The sequence below is a fragment of the Micrasema longulum genome, unplaced genomic scaffold (assembly GCF_059751315.1).
Source record: "Micrasema longulum isolate JH-2025_06_02 unplaced genomic scaffold, ASM5975131v1 h1tg000024l, whole genome shotgun sequence".
NCBI lineage: Eukaryota > Metazoa > Arthropoda > Insecta > Trichoptera > Brachycentridae > Micrasema > Micrasema longulum.
The window spans coordinates 270,998-292,160 of NW_028277232.1; the positions used below are offsets into that span (position 1 = coordinate 270,998).

A 21,163-nucleotide genomic window follows, 5' to 3' on the forward strand; every position below is an offset into this window, starting at 1 on the left:
GGTTTTATATTTTTGTGCAACAACTATGGTGAAGGTGTATAGTGGGTTTTGTATGTTAGTTTGTATTTTAGTTTAATTGTTGTCCTAACGTCGAAACCAGTAGACATGGAAAAGTCGGTAAGGGGTTATATACAAATATTTGATAACATTTAGTAAAATGTTTGACCACAAAGTTTATGCTTTAAATAATCATAATAAAACACAACCTATATGGACTACCAGCAGCTTAGTCACAATAGCCGCACTTGTCAATAATTACCGACGAGGCGAAAAAAAATTCTCGTGGATAAAAGTGTTGATTAAGGACTTTTAATCGATGTGAAAAACTTCTATGATCGTATACCATATGAAGAGATGGGAGCTGATATATTTCAACATACTACACATTTTAATTATATTTTAAATACTTGCATTTCGTCTCCATGCTCCAAACGCTTTTCTAATTTCAACATGGGCTATCTCTAAATTAAGTGTAGGAAAGGACCTCATAATCTCTTTGCGCCACTGCGCCCTGTGAAGGCTAATTACGACAGTTTTCCATCTTTTAAATGATTTATTTTCATAAGTTATATAGTTAAATTTTTAATTTGCTCTTAAAAGGTCGTCGTATTCTTTTTTAGAGTAATAACCAAATAGAGTCGCCCTATTGGAGAAAAAACATTCTTCGATTATTGATTACGAAGTTAACTACAGATTACAGCAATACAACGAGCCGTAGGTACTTGGGTTGAGAATTACAAGCAAAAACGGTAACTGTCCATTACACGTTTGTTGTTAAACTTAAAACCGAACCAAATTTGGAACGCTTTTGTTCTATGCAATAGAGCTAAAGGGCTTCTCTAGAAAATTATTACTCTTAATTTTTTCATCAGCTACTAGAAATAGGGGGTTATTTCTTATTTCCCTGTTCCTTGGAGCTGCTGGAACATATGCATTTTTATTATGTAATAACAAAAAGGTCCAATCGCAGGTTTTTAGAGTTTTCAGAAAACTGTGTCATGTATTCTGTTCACTTAGGAACATCTTGGACATTGGCACTTTCAGAACTGTGTATTTTGCTCTCTTCCAGTAAGTGGCAACTTATAGTACAGTGGGCTGGGGAGGTTGCACTGCGTCTATCATGAACCCCCTAATAAACGTACAAAAATTAATACTAAGAGTGAAGCTGCGTTGTCTCCCCACTTTCCCATTTGAAACATTGTTCCATTTCATGAAGGTACTGGACATAAGAGTTTTTTTTAAAAGAGTCATTGACACATTTCTGGTCATGCGGCTACAAGAGTAGATCCCAGCAGAATGCTCGTACGAGGTTTTCCTGTAATTTGAACTATTTCATTCTTAAAACACGTATGACGTTTGCTCAGAGGAATTTCTCTTCTGTGGCCTCAAGAATGTTCAATGTCCCGGATGAACATATTATGTTTACCAAAACGAAAACCAGTTTCAGGAGGAGTGTACAAGTCTGGATTTTGTCTAAGAAAAGTGACCATTGCAGGAGACTGCTGCGAGATATTGCATAGATTTATATACTATTAAGCGTGTTGTCCAGATACTCTTTCTAATATATGTATGTTTATTTAATAATATTTAATTTTTACTTTTGCTATTATTTAATCTGTACGTACTTCTACTTTCCAATTTGTTGTATCCCAACTCAACCCAGGGCCCTTGGCCTCACACAGTTTAGGATACGTTATTACTATTTTTTTGGTATATTTATGTATTTGTTTGAATAAATAAATAAAATAAATGTGTAGATAAACATACTCGTATACATAAATTTGAATTCTAAAAGAATTCGCGATGTGCTCAATAAAAATCTAATTAAAAAAATATTAGATGATTTTAATAGCTACTTACATAAAATTATAGTATGGTATGGTCAAATGTTTTTTATAGGAATACTAAAAAATTACTAATAAATTCACGATTAAGCTGCCAAAGAATTAATGGATAGTATAGCAGTAAAATATTTCAATAATTTTCAATTAAGCATTCATAAAGCGATGAAATTGAAAATCGAGAAGACAAAAGATAATGTTATTTCAATTAAATATGCGTAGAATCACCAGAATATAAAATTTCATCGTGGGTATTAAAAAAACGATTTTGGTGTCACTTCAACAGTATCATTACATCATCCAAGTAATGTACATTTTGAAAGGAGATAAACAATATGTTTAGTTTTGCATTTGTGATTTACCTTCTATCTTGAAGACCACCTATGCAATAATGACGGATTCATTTACATACGTTATTTGTCAACTTTTTACTTACCTAATTATTAATATTTCATGTACAATTTTAATATTATAACATTTACATGATATTGAGTACTACGGCGTATAAAATATCTGACCATTGGCTTATTTAAAAATAAATTAACAATCTGGCATGCAGTGTTTCTGAAAACGAACGTTTTATTATGTACATTTTCATATTATTTATGTGATAGATTATTTACTGATTTACTCTTAATACATTAGATACTGTATAAGTTTTATGGGTAATCAAAAATATTATCCTCATTAAAAGTATCAAGTTAAATCGAATTACAATAACCTAGTATTCACTATAAATATGCCAATTTATATGACATTAAAGTAATTTCTAATCAATAAATTTTATTTTAAAAGAGCTTTAAAAGAGCATTTGAAAAGAGCCAGTTGCAAAAAAAATATTAAGTAAAAAGTTGAAAGTGAAATGATTTTAACGTTTTCATTAAAATAAGTTGAGTGAAAAAAAGTCAAATAAAACAATCCGATTTACGAGTATAAAACGCAACAGTTTTTTATATAATAAAAGAAAAAAACGCAATCGAAAAATATCAGATATTTTGTAAAGGTTTAAAAAGGGTAAGGAAAAGGTAATTCTGTCCTGACCCTGATCGGCTTCTCTATAATAATAGACAGAGGATCGAGAATGTTGACAGCTTTAAATACTTGGGAGTTCACATATCTGAGGATGGAAGCATGCACAAAGAGCTCACAACCCGCCTAGGAATTGCTGGAGCAACTTTTAACATGATGCGTGTTGTCTGGAACTCTAGTCTATACTCGGTCAAAATGAAATGCCGATTATTCAACCCTTGTATAATGCCAGTACTCCTATATGGGTGCGATTCTTGGCACCTTACCAAAGCTCAAAACACCAAACTTCTGAGTTTTGAGAGTGAATGCCTGAGAATATTATAAGGTATAAGGTGGTTCGATTTTATAACGAACATTGAATTCCGAGAACGGACGCAGCAGCCTCCTATAACGAGCATCTTGAGGATGCGGCGGTAGACCTGGCTTGGACACGTGCTGCGCATGCCTCAGGAGAACCTAAACCCAAGTTGCCTCTTCTTTAAACCTGCGGGCTCGCGCCATCCTGGAAGGCCGTCGATGACGATCTTTAGACTTTATTCGACGGAATTAAGGGGCAGTGGATTGACGTGGGAAGAGACAAAAATGTTGGCTGGCGATAGGGTCTCCTGGAGGCAACAGGTGACAGATGCTCCACTTATGAGCGGATGTGGAAAAGAAGAAGAAGAAAATACGAATACGTTTCAGGTGCAATTTAACGTAAACTAAAGAGGTGTTTTTTTTTAAATGTAGTGAGGGCGAGTAAGGCCTATTGCATATCGTGGGGTAATAACTACAACTAGTTTACTTCAAAACCAGCATTTTTGATTCTCCTCCACGAATGCTACAAATAGACAAGTCGTGATTCATTCAAATCATATTATGACGCAGGAAGATACAAAGATCTGTTTTTAGTGCATCGCTTAAAAATTCAGATTTTCAAGTAACCTAGTTGTAGTAATTACCCCATGATAATATAATAAAGATTGTTTATGTGTATACCCCGTTTATTTCTATATTTATCTTACCGGGTGCATATTAAAGTAAATTGAAAGAAGGGGAATATTTTTTAAAAGGGTACCTGGAAGTCAAAGAGCCTGTAAATGCCAATCTTTCATATTATAATATATATGTAATGATATTTATTATTCAAAGTTTTGTTTACCATGTGAGAACGTTATAATGTTTATCTTAATCATAAAAGTTACCTCCTGCAATTATTGAGAAGCCGCCAAACTAAAATACATACATTTTATAATATGGTAGTTTTCTCGATAACAATATCGCATCATAGTTATGGAAAAAAACACGTAAATATAATTATTATAGACTTTAATGTGTGTTTAATCCATTCAAAATTTATTCTTTATTTTATGTCGTCTGGGACATTGAAAACGACTATTATGGAAGGCATTATTCGTGTGAAAGAGAAGTGCCGGGTGGCCCGGATGGACATTTGACTGAAATAATAATTATATTATTTCTCTGATAAAAATGTTTGCTACTGGAATGAATATTTTATTATTATAATTTTAAATGAGCAGTTTAAAATATAATTTATAACAAGTATTAGAACAAAATACGAACAATACCTAAATCTATATTTTTTCAATAACCAGTGTCCGGTTTCATCACTTTCGCAGCATCTCCGACACTGGTATAAATGTTATAAAAATAAACACATTTATTTAAAATCAGTAGAAAAATTCAAATGCATGCCACAGTAATTGAATTAAGTTTATTGTGAACAATATTATGAGTGTCTCCAAATGTTTCATGACATTTGCTGGTTTAAATGGTCACTTTACATTCTTTGTAGCATCCATTATACCTTTGTTTGAATACTCACGTTTTTTAAATTTTTCCGCCCGTTGACTTTTGTGAAGTTAAAGTGCTGAAATCTCTAATGATGTAGGAAAGATTCATCTGACTGAAATATTACACCTACTAGGCAACGCCTGAAAATACTTTTCCATGCTTTTTGTACATTTTTAAAACATTTTTTTAAGATTGTTTTTATCGATTTTATTATAGTGTAATGTGGAATGAATTATTTTAATTATTAACTAGTTTTTCCCCTGTGTTAATTAATAAAACTTAGCACTGACATAGCCTTAAAAACCATCATGAGTTTGTGAGTATGTTAACTGTAAAAATAAAGTTTCCGCTTCTTCTTGAACCAGTTTGTTTAATCAAAAATATTTTAACTAAGTCCAAATAATTGGGGATAAGGACTGGATTCTACCCCAGAGAGTGTTATCTTCATCATCATATCGACTGCTTAATTCGCAAGCAAGACAACTCTAGTAAACCAAACTATAAAGGAGCAACATAAAACTTTATTAAATATCAAAAAACACACCTAAATATTTTTTTTATTGTTTTTCATAACAGTCTTATGTTCGAAATCATGATGTGTTAGAAGTGATCAAATCTGTTAACGCAATAAAGTCAATTTGACAAAAAAAAAATGGTAATCTTGTTTGTGGATTAAGCCGACGATATATTACAGCAGATATGGAGACCATTTTTGAAAAGAGAATATGGAAGTCGAGGCGTTTATAGGACTTATGGCTTAACTGCCTGGTGTGGTGAGGAAGCGGCCTAGGTGTAATAATACAGTCTCTCAGTGCGAACCTCACCAATGCAACTTGGTAAATAGATTTATGAATGTATAACAGTGATGTTATTTTAATTGGTTTACACACTATAAATGGTAGTGGTTCTTTTTTTTATCAACTTCCTTATTATCCTGGTGACCTTTATTACAATACTTTTAGTTTGTCCAAAGTTTTGTAGACAAGAGACCGGCTTTCGCCCCCTACCGAGTCATTTAGATAAACAAATTACAACAGGGATAGATAATGTTTTAGAGAAGGGGATATGGATGCCTGGACATTTACAGGGCTTATGAACTGTCATTAGCTAGTTTAGTAACATTCACCATTTTCCCAATGTGTGAACATGCATATTTCTTATATCTGTTGATTTAAGTGAAGTAAAAGTGCTGAAACCTTTATTGTTGGGAATAGATTTATCTGAGTTATTCGGATTAAGAAATTACAACTGCGAAGAAATAAAGAAACGTAAAATCATAGTTATTCGTCATCAATGTAATAAAAAAAAACTTAATTGAAATTTATTATAATGAATAAAAATGTCTAAAATAAATTTGTGTTAACTAATTCTACATTAAGTTTATTTTCTAATTGTATTTAGGATTTCCAGATTGTGTAATTTATGGTTTTTAAGAGCAACATGAAATGTTTTTATTTATTTTCAAAAATTTATATTTTAAGTGCTACTACTTATTTTTCATAAAATCATTCAAACAAATTAAATATGCCGATTAGTTTCAGAACATGACTGTTGCTCTGTCAAGCCGTAAAAATATTTTATTCTTTAACCTCGGCGAAGGAACAGTAAAACCTTTATATTTATAAACCTCAACAAAGAAACAGTCATATTGGTGGGCATATTTAATTTATTTTATAAACCCAATATGTATATTGAATATTAAATTAAAACCTAAAAATATTTTTATTGGGTAACTGAATAAAAGGCTTTATTATATAGTTGATGACAGACACTGAAACGATATCCGAAATTGGCAAAATTGGCGAATTAGTCATGGCATAACGGGTTGTCTTCAAGGAATTACGAAACACCATTGACTACATGACACTAAAATCAATTTATTTTTCTCCTGTAAAGTCCACATTAACATATGAAATATTGAGCTGGGGAGGAGCTACCAAAACCAAAATAGAAGCTTTAACGGTGTCGAAAAATACATTTTGAAAATAAGGACCAGATGCCCTCTTGTGTACCCTACTTTCCTTCTTTTTGCAGAACAAAACGTATTGTGTGTCGAATAGTTGTTTGTAAAGTCAGCGCTTTGTCTGTTTCACACAACTAAAACTAGTGAACAAAGAACCCAGCAAAACAGATGCACAAGATGTGCTCTAGCTGAAAATTATGTAACTCTTGCTGCAAGAACAAGCTTCGCTCAAAGGCAATATCGTGTTATTGCACTTTGAGTGTATATTCAGTTGGACAGTTTTTTGAAAACCACAAACAGCTTAAATACGTTTAAAGTCAATATAACCAAGTTGATTGTTGCACCGGACTACAAAAAAAATATGATGTACTCCAGGCTATGCAGTGAATTCAACACAAAATATATATTTCTAATTTCTCCTCGGTGCTTAGTGTGCCTAGTTTTGTTTTGTTTGCCTTTATTATCTCTATGTCTCCACTGCAAACCAGTAAACTCACAATTTTTTAGCCTTAGAATAGACTATTGTCTAGTTGGGCGACAAATTGCGAATTGCAAATAAAAAATAAAATAAATAGTCTACATATATGGAAACTGTTTCTTCTTGTTTTTTACTCTTTAATGTATATTAATATGTATGTTTGTATTTCAATCTTAGTAATAAATAAATAACAAATAAAAAAATAATCATACAAAAAATCATATTCAGCATCCATGACCAAAATTAATTCATTAAGACGGGTGCCGTGGCGCAGTTGGTTAGACGGCCAACTGTGAAACTGGCGTGGCGGGTTCGATTCCCGCCAGTTGCAAGAAAAAAATCCAAGAAATATTTTTTTCTCAATTGGTCTGGATGTTGTGGTGTTTTTTTCATTACCTCCTTCCATATCCCCTCTATCCCACCTGCTCAGAAGCCTCAAAATAGAGGCTAAGCGGGTAATTCCTAAAAGAAAATTGCACCAGGTATCCGGGAGAAAAGTTAGGAAAATATAAAAATATTAAAACTACCACTATTGAACAGATATTTTCTAGGAAATCATTAATTAAAACTAGTAAATCATTTCACAATTTGTAGACATTTTTTCGTATTTTAATATATTTAACGAAGATACTTAACACTGTCTGATTATTAAAAATATATTTTTGTTTACATACCTAAAGTAAATTTTAATGTTATTTCGATTTCGATTTAAATTAAAATTACTCATCATTTTGTATTTATGCACTTAGTATGATTTTAAGGCCCTAAAAATCTACCAACAAAATAATATGAATCTGAAATTGAAAACAAGTCGTCGGTATTGTAGAACAACGACGCATGTGATTTTTTTCAACTTTACGTGAGAGCGATTTAATCCTTTTTTGACACTATATGTCAGAACTTGATACGTTCAAAAGTAAACCATTTGATACAAGGGTTAGTCATGTATATTTGTTTTTTTTTTAATCTAGAAAAAAACGCGTTTATATAACTTTTTCAATATCAAATACAGACGAAATTCTATGTCGCATTTTTCGCACATCCGTCGTTGTTCTACCATCTAGATAAATTGCACATCAGTTCAAATTGAAAACGTATCTACCTTAATAAATAATCGCGTGTTTGTCACGAAAAGCTAAAAAAATTACATATCAATAGTAAATTTTAATTTCTTATTGTACTGAAAACTGAATGAATATAATTCAGCGGAATGTTTGTATAGTGATAATGCCAACCCGAAATCGCTTCGCAGACTGATCGATTAATCTCGGGTCGAATTTTCCTAACTCACAAATCTAGAATTTAAGTATTACGATTGCACGTTAGCTACGCGAATCGAGTCTCTATAGCCAGCGGCATAAGGTCGAGCGCAGCCCACCACGCCCGCTGTGGGCAGTTAGTTTTACATTCTGTTGATTGGAAAAGATCTCCAAGTATGCGACGCTATGCTATTTGACGCATATAAAAAGATGTAACTTGAACTGAAAAATCATTCCAAAGCCACTTGTCGTCAAGTATAGTGCAGTATTGTTCTCTCAGACAAGGATACGCAAAACACCATGATTTCGGTAAGATTTTTTTATTCGATACTACGTAACTATTCGCACCACACAACGCTATGCAATGCTGGCTCGGTATCCATATGAAAAGTTATCTCTCAAAGAAAACTGAATGGGTACAATTTATTTACACCTCTTTCATATTCAAAATCGCTACCCTATAGTCGAAACTAAAAACAAAAGAAATACCCTTACCAAAAAATTTATGTACAAACAAGCACTGCACCCTCAGTATTGAGCAATTTATTAATCTTTCAAAAGGGGGTATGTGTTTAAATATTAAACAAATTTTGCAATTATCTAAAAACTGAATTGATAATTCCCGCATAATAAGTAGGATATTTGAATTTTAAAAACATGATGAGAAGCTCCATTACAGCACATAACACCTAGGCTTGAGAAAAATTACATTTAATTATTCTTATCTCAAAAGGAATCGATCCAAGAGCCCTTCGGGAAAAAACGCATAAAAAATGAGTCTTTACAATGATTTTCCTTCTTATTTTTCCTCTCCCCGATGGAGGTTGCAAAACATCGCAGCGATTCCACTTTGTTGGCGGCTGCCCTGAACAAGGACTGAGTTCTACAATGGAACTTGTCACGCAAATTCTTTAGCCAAGAGATGCGCCCTCTACCTGCACCGAGTTTTTTTTTTTCAATCCTTGCTTGTAGAAAGACTTGTAAAACGTTTTATTTTTACCTCAGTACCTCTTTATCTTTTTTTATCATAATATATCATTTCGGACTCTGTCCACCATGGAGATTTTTAATATCCTCCTGTAGCACCACATTTTAAAAGCTTCGATCTTTTTTGAAATGGTTTACGTTTTGACACCGTAAAAAAGTATCGAAAAGACGTCACATCGTACAATGCGCATTCGGAGGTATAAATTGAAGTCTCTTCTGTAAAAAAAGTCGCGTATTTTGAAAATTATTAATTATTGATTAACATGTGTAGATACTAAAAAAAATATTTATTATCTTTTATTAGTGGTGAAGACCTTACATATTTATATTAATTATGGTATGTACAATGAAAAATGCGTAATTTTATAAGCACAATAATCAAGTTATTTTAGATTGGCCTGTGAAGGAATAAGGGCAATTGAATGGTAGCGCATCACACTAACCACTTATATAATAATTATATTATATACCTATATAGAGACTGCCATTATGCTCTGATTGAAAATAAATTTTATAGAATAATAGGGTCAGTTTACAAGCATGGGTAGTTCCTGATTATGTCGCTATAAACTGTGTTTCTGTCCCTAATAAATTTATTTATAATGTTATTTATAAATAAAAAAATATGTATTCAATATTGTCTCTAAGCATGTTTTACGATAATCACAGTGGAAAAAAATATTTAGTATCAGCAATGTCGGGAATCGAACCCGAGACTTTTTCCTTGGCAGACAAACGCACTGACCATTAGACAACGAGGTAAACAAACGATAATTCTGTGGTAGTACATTTAATTTTTAACTTAACATTATACAGTTTGTTCACACCACTAAATATTATATATTTATTTGAGGCACATGTTTTACCTTTATCGGGTATGGAATCACCTTTTTAACAAGTTAATTCTTTATTGAAAACTTTCACATTCAAAATACTACATTTAATATTATTTTACTTCTTAATTAGTTCAATTGTTTTTTTTTAAAGTTATTAGTCCTGAAAATGAGTCAAGCTATTTCAAAATGCATTCAGTGGTGTTAAGAATATAAATTAAACGATAAATAATAAATGATTATTTATCACAAGTCGATAAATTAATGTTCTCCATTGCGTTAGACTTTAAATATCGTAATTGGTACGTCACTTCCTTAAAACGTCATATTCAAAATAAAATGAATGCGACCTTTTTTATTCGTTCATATTTTGTGTTCCCTATGGAAGGCCCTTGGATACTTGCTATTAGAAAAGTCACAACTGCTAGATTGGTAGTGCATAACTAAGTTTGTATCTGAACACTGAATGCATTGGACTGGCAAAAGAAGGATTAAAGGGGTGTAAATGCGGTCAAAATGGGATCTCTTAACGACTGGGTGAAAAATTATCTATGACCAGATTAAGAGTGATGAAATCCGGTGAAAATGGAAATCTGGGAAAAATGTCAAAAGATCAATACAGAGTCGCTTAGATGTTTTTTTTTCTTTATTTTTTTTTTCATCGTATACAATATAACTATTTCGTCACTAAGTTTTCAAACAATAACGAGATAATAGTATTTTTATGCATATGGCGAGAGTAAATGGACACAAAGTTTTAGTCATTTGCAGTATTGAAAATGGAAATCTGGGAAAGATGTCAAAATATCAATACAGAGTCTCTTAGATGTATTTTTTCTTTATTTTTTGCATCGTATACAATATAACTATTTCGTCACTAAGTTTTCAAACAATAACGAGATAATAGTATTTTTTATGCATATGGCGAAAGTAAATGGACACAAAGTTTTAGTCATTTGCAGTATTGAAAATAGAAATCTGGGAAAGATGTCAAAATATCAATACAGAGTCTCTTAGATGTTTTTTTTTTCTTTATTTTTTTTTTTGCATCGTATACAATATAACTATTTCGTCACTAATTTTTCAAACAATAACGAGATAAAAGTATTTTTTATGCATATGGCGAGAGTAAATGGACACAAAGTTTTAGTCATTTGCAGTATATACGAGTACAATAAAACATTTTAATATTATTATTAAGGATTATTTTAGATGCCAAAAAAAATAAATCACGTCAAATCTGATCTTATCAAAAGACTGTATTATTTAAGAAATACATCTTTTTCATTTCCATTTTTACTCCCAGAGTTGCATAGGGCACTGCATTTTTAAACCAAATGCGGCGTATTTCAATCATCTGTTACATGAAGGTAAGGTGATCAGTCCTACGCTCCAGGTGCTAGTCCAGGCCCAATAAAATATTACAGTTAAAAAATATTTAAAATCTATATTTCACGGCTTCCTGCTAGGAATTGAACCCACGACCTTAATGGGTAAACTTATCTCCACTCGATTTCTTTATTCAAGATTTTCAGCTGAAAGCAGCCATAGATTTGAAAACAATCGTCAAGTGTTCCGGTTCTATTTCACACACATCTCTGAATTATTTATCCGTCGGGATACAGAACAAGCAAGGTGTATTAATGTGGAAGAGGCTAGTATCAAGATACATAGATGCATGTGATGTTTAATCTTCTTTTTCAACTCCTGAAACTTTGTCTTAAATGCCGTAATTGTAGTTATAGCCTAGATAATTTGATGTACTTGAATTCAATAAAAATAACTCAATATAATTTAATTTGAAGCTCAACGGTGTTTTTATAATGTCCTTATGTTTGCAGATGGGCTTGTTTTTTTCTTTAGGGAGTTATTTAGATCTTAATTTGTTGCAAAAGAAACGGAAAACATTTTTGAGAATAGAATATGGAAGTCTAGGCATTTACAAGGCTTATGACCTGACGTTGGCTGGTTTAAGTGACCACTTTACACACTGTGTAACGTTTACACTTCAGTCTTTAATTAAACATCCACATTTTCTCTACCCTTCCATCTGTTGACTTTTGTGAAGTAAAAGAGCTGAAACCTTTATCATGAAAGAATTCACCTGCTAGGCAACGCCTGAAAATAATTTTCCAATTTTAACGTTTTTTCTTATACCAGTTAGTTATTTGACAATGTTTTGAATATGTCTAAATATTTCTCTGGATGAATCTCACCCTCACAATAGCTTCAGCTCTTTTGCTTCACAAAAGTCAACAGATGGAAGAGTTGAGGAAATATTGATGTTTAAACAAAGGCAGAATGGTGAACGTTACAAAGTGTATAAAGTGGCCACTTAAACCAGTTAATGACATGTCAATAGCCTTGTAAAGGCCTAGACTTCCATATTCTCTTCTCATAAATGTTTTTCCTATCTGTTGCAACAAGTTTATATCTAATTTAAATCTACCCACAAGTGAGCAGAGGAATTGAGTTGATAAATATCAAACGCCAGTATGTCCACCCAATTATTTTTTTTATATTGTTCTACAAAATGCAGAAAAAAAAATTTCAGTACTGTTCAAATTAAAACATGACCTCAATATTACAACTGTCAAAAAACTCTGTTTCAATTCAGGGCCCCGATTACAATGGGAAGTTAACAGTGTTATCTTCCACTGTTTATAAAGAAAAGCCGATAATTGTGTACGAAAGTGAGTATATTTGCATGAGCATTAAAAGTATCTTTGTTGGTAATCTATAGTTGACTATGTTTAGAAGAAAAAGTTGTATGCATATTCTGCTTTTCATACAGAAAACTTAATTTTACTTTGTAGATAAAATTGAAGATAAATGTTAACTTCCCATTGTAATCGGGGCTCTGAAGCTAGTAGGTCCACGTGGACACTGGTGGATCGTTGTGGACATACCTGCGTTTGATATTTATGAACTCAATTTTTATTCTATGTAATATTATGCATGTACCAACTACATGTATAATTTAAACATCATATTTGGCATCGCCGTTACATTTACTGTATTATCTTCTATACGATACATTAAATTTTCTGAGCAAAATGTAAAGCGATGAAGCAATGCCGACAATCGTATCCGTGAATGCCGCATCAGAATGACCGGTAAACTTATTCCTCATAAATTGTACTTCATACATGCATCATATCACACGCGTACAAAACAATGAGAAAAAAATATTCCATAAAACACATAAATCATTCATTTCTGACATCCTTTTATTGTTTGACTATCTTCGATCTTCATTTTAAAATCATTAGAGGTCTCACAAAAATGGAGACACATTAATTTAGTCCAATGATAAAATACATCTTCAAACCAACATTTAGACTTACCAAGAATTCACGTTTGGAAATATGTACAAAAATGGAGAGACATTAATTTATGTAAATCAATGATAAAATAAATCTACAAACCTTACTTTAGCCTTACTTAGAATTCATGTTAGGAAATACATACATATTATTATGAATAGGGGGGCCGCTGATATTTTATCAATCACATCTATGTGTAAATCTTTTTTTATTGAGTTATGTACATTTTATTTTTTTTAGTTAAAATCCGTTTTAAGCTGATTTTTTTTCAATAACATCAATTATTATGTACAAAGATGATGCTAGTATTTTAACCGTAAGTTTAATCAATGCTTTCACTGGTCGTTTTTATTGTAGTGTTTAGGGCATCTGGCTACAATACATCAACTCCCGGGTTCGATTTCCGATAAGGTCGAAATTCAGTTCAGTTCATTGTCGAAAATTGGCCCTTATTACAGAAAAGAATACAATTCGTTATGTTTGCAAAACAGTGAAAAATTGTAATCCAATTATGTAAATTTTAATTTTAATTTAATCATGAGCATTGAGGGAGAAAACCCACCTCCACCAGCAGCTGTTATAGAGTCCTGGGGGACCCTCTGTCAGCCACGCTATTTTAACGAATTTACTTTCTACATAACTATACAGATTTATATGTAAATATATCAATTTAAAAAAATTAAAAGTGATTTTAGTCAAAATTATAAGCAAACATAAAACACTATCTATCTTCACTAGGTATAGTAAATATCTGTTAGGTAGGCAGCATTTAATTATGTTTATAAATACGGAATATTTAGTCCTAGTAATCTAGAGATGATTTTAATATGAAAATATTGTACAAGGCGAAATTATATTTTAAAATATAAAAATCTTGCAAAAATTATGGAACTGAAAAATTCAAATATGAAACTGAAAAAAATATAAAGAAAAAAATCCTGGTACAAAAATAATAGAATCTACTGAAATACAATGATATGTGAAATTTGAAAAAAAAAAAAATTTTTTTTTTTAAATACGACACTGACAAAAAACATTTATTTTAAAATTGGGATTAAGGGTGATCATGATGATCATCCTAAAGCCCGGGTACAAAGTTAGGTGGCATATATGTTGTATACAACACTTACGTCTGTTTTTTTTTAATGCGCGTCTTAACATCCTACGATAAGTTGTTAGGCATTTTAATTCGCAAAATGTGCACAAACGGTCTGTCCAAAGTGACTTTAGGCGAATTCACATGATTACTTGAGGAATATTTGTAATTATACCGTGGGAATATGTAATACCTATAGAACAATGTCGGACACGAAAGTCACGCGATTCTCTTGAAGTTATACGGAGTCAGACCCAATCCGAGTACAGGGTGGCTCGAGCTTGTGTAAAGAGTAATTATTGTTTTGTTCATAATGAACACGACAGATTTTGTAAGACATACTTTTCAATGCGAATTTTTATTTGAATTTACTTGTTGCAATTGATCCAAGGTTAACGAAAGGATACTTATTGTTAATTTATACATAATTTTAAATCAAAGCTACTAAATTATCTTAGCAGTAAATACTTGTTATTAGGTATGCCCAAGATTTTAAGACGCTAAAAAAAAACAAGTTTTTTCATTTTTTCAAGAAATCAATAATCCAATTGATTTCATTTGTTTTTATGATCTTTTAATGAACATAAAGTTAGCTGTGTGTGGCTACCAAATAGTAAAACTTTGCTAATAATTTAATAGTACGAGAACAATACATATATTAAATGTGGTTTATTTTAGATGGATTATATATCTTAGATACATAAGCAAGCTCTTACTTTTATAAACAGAATCGGAGATATTCTAAATAGATAATGTAAAAATCTGGTTATGTACAACGTTTAAGATACTGGCCGGTCAAATTGCTTTACAATATGTATTCTTCCATCCGGTAATTTTTGTGAAGTAAAAAGATAAGGACATGTTAAGTTGAAAATATCTCTCAAAACTACCCTGTAACATTTCTAATAAGAAAAATAATATTTAAGAACTTCAGTGTTATTTCATTTTTTTTCAAATTGGTTGTATCGTATATCATAGTATATATAGGTGATAAAACAAGATGGTTTCTGAAAATCACTACCGCTGTCAATTGACTTTTTTGTGAAGCAGAATAGCTGAATATTTTATGATACATAATCCTTATTTTCATTTAAACTGTGAATTCCTTCGACAGATCGCCGTATTCGTAGCCGCCCTGGCCCTCACCTCCGCCGCACCCCAATACGGCAAACCCCAGACCCAATACAACAGCCCTAACCAGTTCATCCCCATCGTCAGACAAGCTCAGGACGTCAGCCATGACGGCTCTTATTCTTACAGGTACAAATTATCATCCTACTATTATTATTTACGGGAAATTTAATAGATTTAATCAATATCACCTTCTCACCAATTTTCCTTCTTTGTTTCCTGTAATGGACGCGGCTTTTGCGTCTTAGACTTATTTAAGTGGGATTAATTCCACTCAAGATTAATTTGCCTTGTTCTTAATTCCGCTTTTTTTAAATATATAAATTTAATTATTAAAAAAATCACCGTTCTTATAATTTACCCAAATATTTCAATTTTTGGTGGTCATTTTCAACGAGTTGTAAATAACTCACTGTTTGAAAATGGAAATCAAGTTGGGGTAGAGTGGGGTTCGAACCTCGAAACATTGATCCGTGAGTCCGCAACACTAGCCACGGGACCACAACTCGATTCTGTAACTCCAAACCATATGTTCGATATTGTAACTCCAGACCGAATATTTGTAATTTTGATGATAAATGCGTCAATTTTTTATGTAAATATAAACAACTTTTCAGGAAGGCTGATTAAGGACGCTGAAATTTAGCTCTCTAATGATTAAAATTTTTATTTAAACTCAGGATTATACTTATTTTATAAGTCGAATGACATAAGTGTGTTATACTTGTAATAAAATCTTTTTGACGGTGATGATATTACAAAAAAGATGAAGAACATTTTAGAGAAGGGAATATAGAAGTCTCGGCATTTATGACCTGTCATTGGTTTATTTATTGAGTATATCACATTTCACGTTTAGTGGTTTACAGTTTAAGTGACAACTCAACACACTGTAAAACATTTGCCATTCTGCCCTTGTTCAAACGTCCATATTTCTTAAATTCTTCGGTCTATTGATTAACTTTAAGTAAAATAGCTGAAACCGTTGTTGATGTTGGTAAAATGTGTACGCTTTAATGACTCGCTAAAATGTGAAAGATCCCGAAACTCGTTAATATCTGATTCCAACAAAATAAAATATTCGGCATTTTAACGAATCAATTTTTTGTAAGATTCATTCCAAATTTTATTCGGAGTTAATCAATTTCTTAAAAGGGAAATCCAGTTCTTACTTGTCAACAAACATTTTAACATACTCAAAATATTCTTCATTTTTAAACGCCTCTAAACGATCGTCCTAAACGACGGATGTTTTCAGCTTTCAGAAAGTTTACATAGACACCTTATATATGTTATGTAAACAACTCATCTACATTATACAGCACATTCAAATCTCTCACAAAAAATATTCATATTAAAAATTCAATTGTACGTAATTATACAAACAGAAATGTTTGCTTAGTTCAGCATTATGTAATTCTATGAGCTTACAACGATTCGTACTTATGTAGGGTACATGCATCCTGCGCGTGGGTTAGCAAAATTTATATTTATGAAAAATGAATTTCGATAGTAAAGGTGCATAGCGTAACTTGACAAATTACAATCCGCTGACTATTATAGTCGGATTACCAACATCGTGATGAAGCACAGCCATAAACTCGCGCAATATGCCACGCCCGCCCCCTGAGCCTTGGTGGGTGGGTGTGGATATTGTCAGTAATTGCACTTCTCACATTTAACTCTAATGGGTGCTACACTATTCTCAAGTTCCACGATTTTATACCTAAAATTTACTTACCAACAAATTGAACCATAAATGCTTTAAAACACTACGATTTGACCAAGTTTGTTAGTTTTCGTTTTGTGTGTATCATCGGCTTATTAAACTAAAAAATCTAGAGATGTGCCGACCTGTATTTTATTATACTATTAAAAAAAAAACAACAACAAAAAAATATTTGAATCCTGCTCGCTAGGATAATCACTTCTAAAGAGAACTGTACACTGACTTTACGGTGTTTTCTTTGCTCACATTAATTTCATGTGTCACGAATACTATTTTAAAATTTATTATATGCCAATGTGCTATACATTATACTAATATAAATGTTTACATGTTACCATCGCTGGTTTTACTACTAAACTCATGTAGTTACGGTAGTAACCGTAACTACATGAGTTTACTTTCCCGAAAATTCTTATTTTTACAAACACAAAGTTAAATAATTTAATAAACACAATTGATTCCTATGTGATCGGCTTGCTTATTTTCAAAATAATCATTCATGATTTTTGTTACTCATTCAATCCGAACACGAATTATTTTATTATTTAAACAAATAAAAAAATGAACATACTCAGGGGCAAGTTGTGTACCTTTGGACGGTTGTACCTTTGGTCAATTATTTTGTTTCTGGCAATAAAGTAGATGAAAATTCCTTAAAAATATATTGCGATCACATTTTTATCAGCTGGCAACATATTTCTGTCAAAAGTATTACTCATAAAACGTGTTTGTTATCATGAATTGAATTTATTTGCAACAAAAAGTACATTTTCATGCTTTATATGCTACTTTTCACCACATGAGAAAGTCAAGTTTTTACATTTTGTGTATACATAAGGGTAGTTGAAAGTGTTCTATATTTGTTTAAGCTTGTGTTTGTTACACACGTCAAATCCAGAAGACTGTTGAAAGTAAATATTTAGACAGATTCTGATAAATTTTATGAATTATACCTACATCTAAAAGAAAAAAATATGTAATTCGTTTTCGTGTTCTTACTTTTTTCATGTACCTACATTTATTAAAAAAAAAAAAAAAATAATCGTTTCACGAGTAGGTAAGGATAGGCCTTGCCGATTTTCTCAGTTCCTATCACATTGCCCGTGCATATTATTATGTATTGTGTTATCCTCGTATTCTCTGCGCAGCTACGAGACTGGAAACGGAATAGTGGCCCAGGAACAAGGATACCTGAAGAACGCTGGTAACCCTGAACAGGAAGCCCAAGTGGCTCAAGGATCCTACAGCTACACCGGACCTGATGGTATCCCGATCACCGTCACCTACATCGCTGATGAGAATGGTAAACATCCTACTTTTGATTTAAAAATGAAACATCGTACTTAGATATTTTCAAAACGTTAACCCCACTGGGATAGACTGCTACGACATAAAATTAGGCCTCCAAAAAAGGCTGGAAAAAATAAAATAATCATCCAATTAGTACAACTTTGCTTTTAATTGTTTATGGAATCACTGGAGCCTGACACTAAAGTAACCGGTGTGGTATCCTCGTGACTCGTGACACATGGTATATATATTTATTTATTTACTAACGGACTTAGTCCATTCAAAATATGGCGGTCACATATCTTTATAATATGTACAGGCTCAATTGAAATAAAATACAAATAAAGAAAATTAAAGCTAAGACAAAAAATAAATAATAATTACCACCCTAAGACAAGATCTAATACAATCAGGAAATATCTAATAACTGTTTTTGTCAGATCCAGTGCCAGTGGTTGAATTAGGTACCTATGTGATTTTTTTAACCATTCTCTAACGACCTGTATTGTGTTCAGGTTTCCGCGCTGAGGGAGCTCATCTGCCCACTCCTCCCCCGATCCCAGAGGCCATCGCCAAGGCTCTGCAGCTCATCCAATCCCAGCCTCAGCAGCCTCAACAGTCATACAACCAGAACCAGTACAACCAGAACAAGTACAACCGCCGCTTCTAGACTCACCCTGGAGCAGCGAGACAATATTCCACAGTCGCGACATTGGCCAGTCAACGAGAGATATTCGATATTTATAACCAATAAATTCCCATATTTATCCCCCCGTTCCTCTCCTTCCTTTCGCCATTCATCTTTGATATGAAGGATAACAATATTACGATCTTATTTATTTGTACGTGTTCGTTATTTATTGACATGTAAAATATGACACAATTGTTGTATATTTATAAAATGTTAAGTATTATTTTTATAAGCAATAACTAGACGGTTACTTATTTTCTCAAATTTAAGAAAACAGTCAATCGTCGTAGTTAATTAAAAAAACAATATACGATGCAATATTTGCATTGTATACCAAAAACAAAATAAATTTATGATTAATTCGCAAAAAACTTTTTTATTCCTATTATTTTAAGCTTAATGTTACAAAGTGTGTAAAGTGGCCACTTAAATCAGACAATGACAGGTCATAAGCCCTGAAAATACCTAGACTTCCATATTCCCTTCTCAACAATGTTTTCCCTCTCTGTTGAAATAAATTTTAATATGAATAACTGCCTAGGGAGGAAATCCAGCCAGTCTGCAAGCATTTAGACATACTCAAACATTGTTGACTTAACTACCTGGTAAAAGAAGAAATTTAAAAATTGGAAAATTGTTTTCAGGCGTTGCCTAGTAGGTGATTTGGTTCAGCCGGATGAATCTCACCCACATAATAAACGTTTCAGCTCCTTTACTTCACAAAAGTCAACAGATAGAAGAGTTGAGGAAATGTGAAAGTTTAAACATGGGCAGAATGGTGAATGTTACACAGTGTGTAAAGTGGCCACTAAAACCAGCCAATGATAGGTCATAAGCCGTGTAAATTCCTAGACTTCCCTATTCCCTTCTCAACAATGTTTTCCCTCTCAGTTGAAATATATTTAAATATTTTTTAAATTATTTATCTTTCTACATAAACGATTAGGATTCAATTTAAAATTGAAATAAGCAGTTTAATGTAAACCAAATTTATTCATTTTCTAAGTTTAAAATATTTTACAGAAACATGAAAATAAACACAGTGTAGGTATTTCAAAAAAACAATAAAAAATAAAGAATTCTTAATTTAAATGAACATTTTTGAAACCGCTTAACCGTCACTTTTCAAAGAACAAAAACCGAGCTCTTTAACTCTAGTATTCTGTCTGCTATTCGTCATAGTTGGCAAAAACAATGTTCGTCACTTTCATCTTTATTTACAGAGTGCCTCGTTTTTAATCCAGCTAGTGAAACATTAGCCATATCCCATTCGAAAACATAGTAATCCAAAATATTGCTCTTGGGAGATGTTGTCGGACATCCATTTTATATTTCAACCAAGATGCTGCAACAGCGAAGTCAAAAAAGTGGTAAATAACTCTACAGACCATTTATTGATTCTGTTTTGCATTGCATAATTTGTAATGACTCAGTCCAATCAGTCAGTTCCACAAATAGATATATACTATCAGACCACGGCTAGTTGAGAAACGAAAAGGGGATTTTTTTTCATCTTCTACAAATAGAGGGATAAGAGATCTTCGGACTTCTAATGCTTCTTTCCTCATAACTTGAACTATTATCACATTATCACATTTAAAATCAGATTCATTCGAGTCCACACAAAGTAATAAATCAGATTCGTCTTCAACCAGCCCTAAAACTAAAATAAAATTTGTCATTTAGGCCTACGGTATTACGTATAATACTTCGATG

At 32.2% G+C, this 21,163-nt stretch overlaps 1 protein-coding gene across 1 annotated transcript; it reads left to right on the forward strand.

Annotated features, from left to right (window-relative positions):
* The first annotated feature begins 8,584 nt into the window (after positions 1-8,584).
* LOC148285548 (endocuticle structural glycoprotein SgAbd-2-like) lies at positions 8,585-19,818 on the forward strand. The gene is made up of 4 exons (XM_088223577.1): positions 8,585-8,673; positions 15,721-15,866; positions 18,615-18,769; positions 19,272-19,818. Exons 1-4 carry the CDS (start codon positions 8,665-8,667, stop codon positions 19,424-19,426), a joined length of 465 nt encoding a protein of 154 aa, XP_088079703.1. The 5' UTR covers positions 8,585-8,664; the 3' UTR covers positions 19,427-19,818.
* The last annotated feature ends 1,345 nt before the right edge of the window (positions 19,819-21,163 follow it).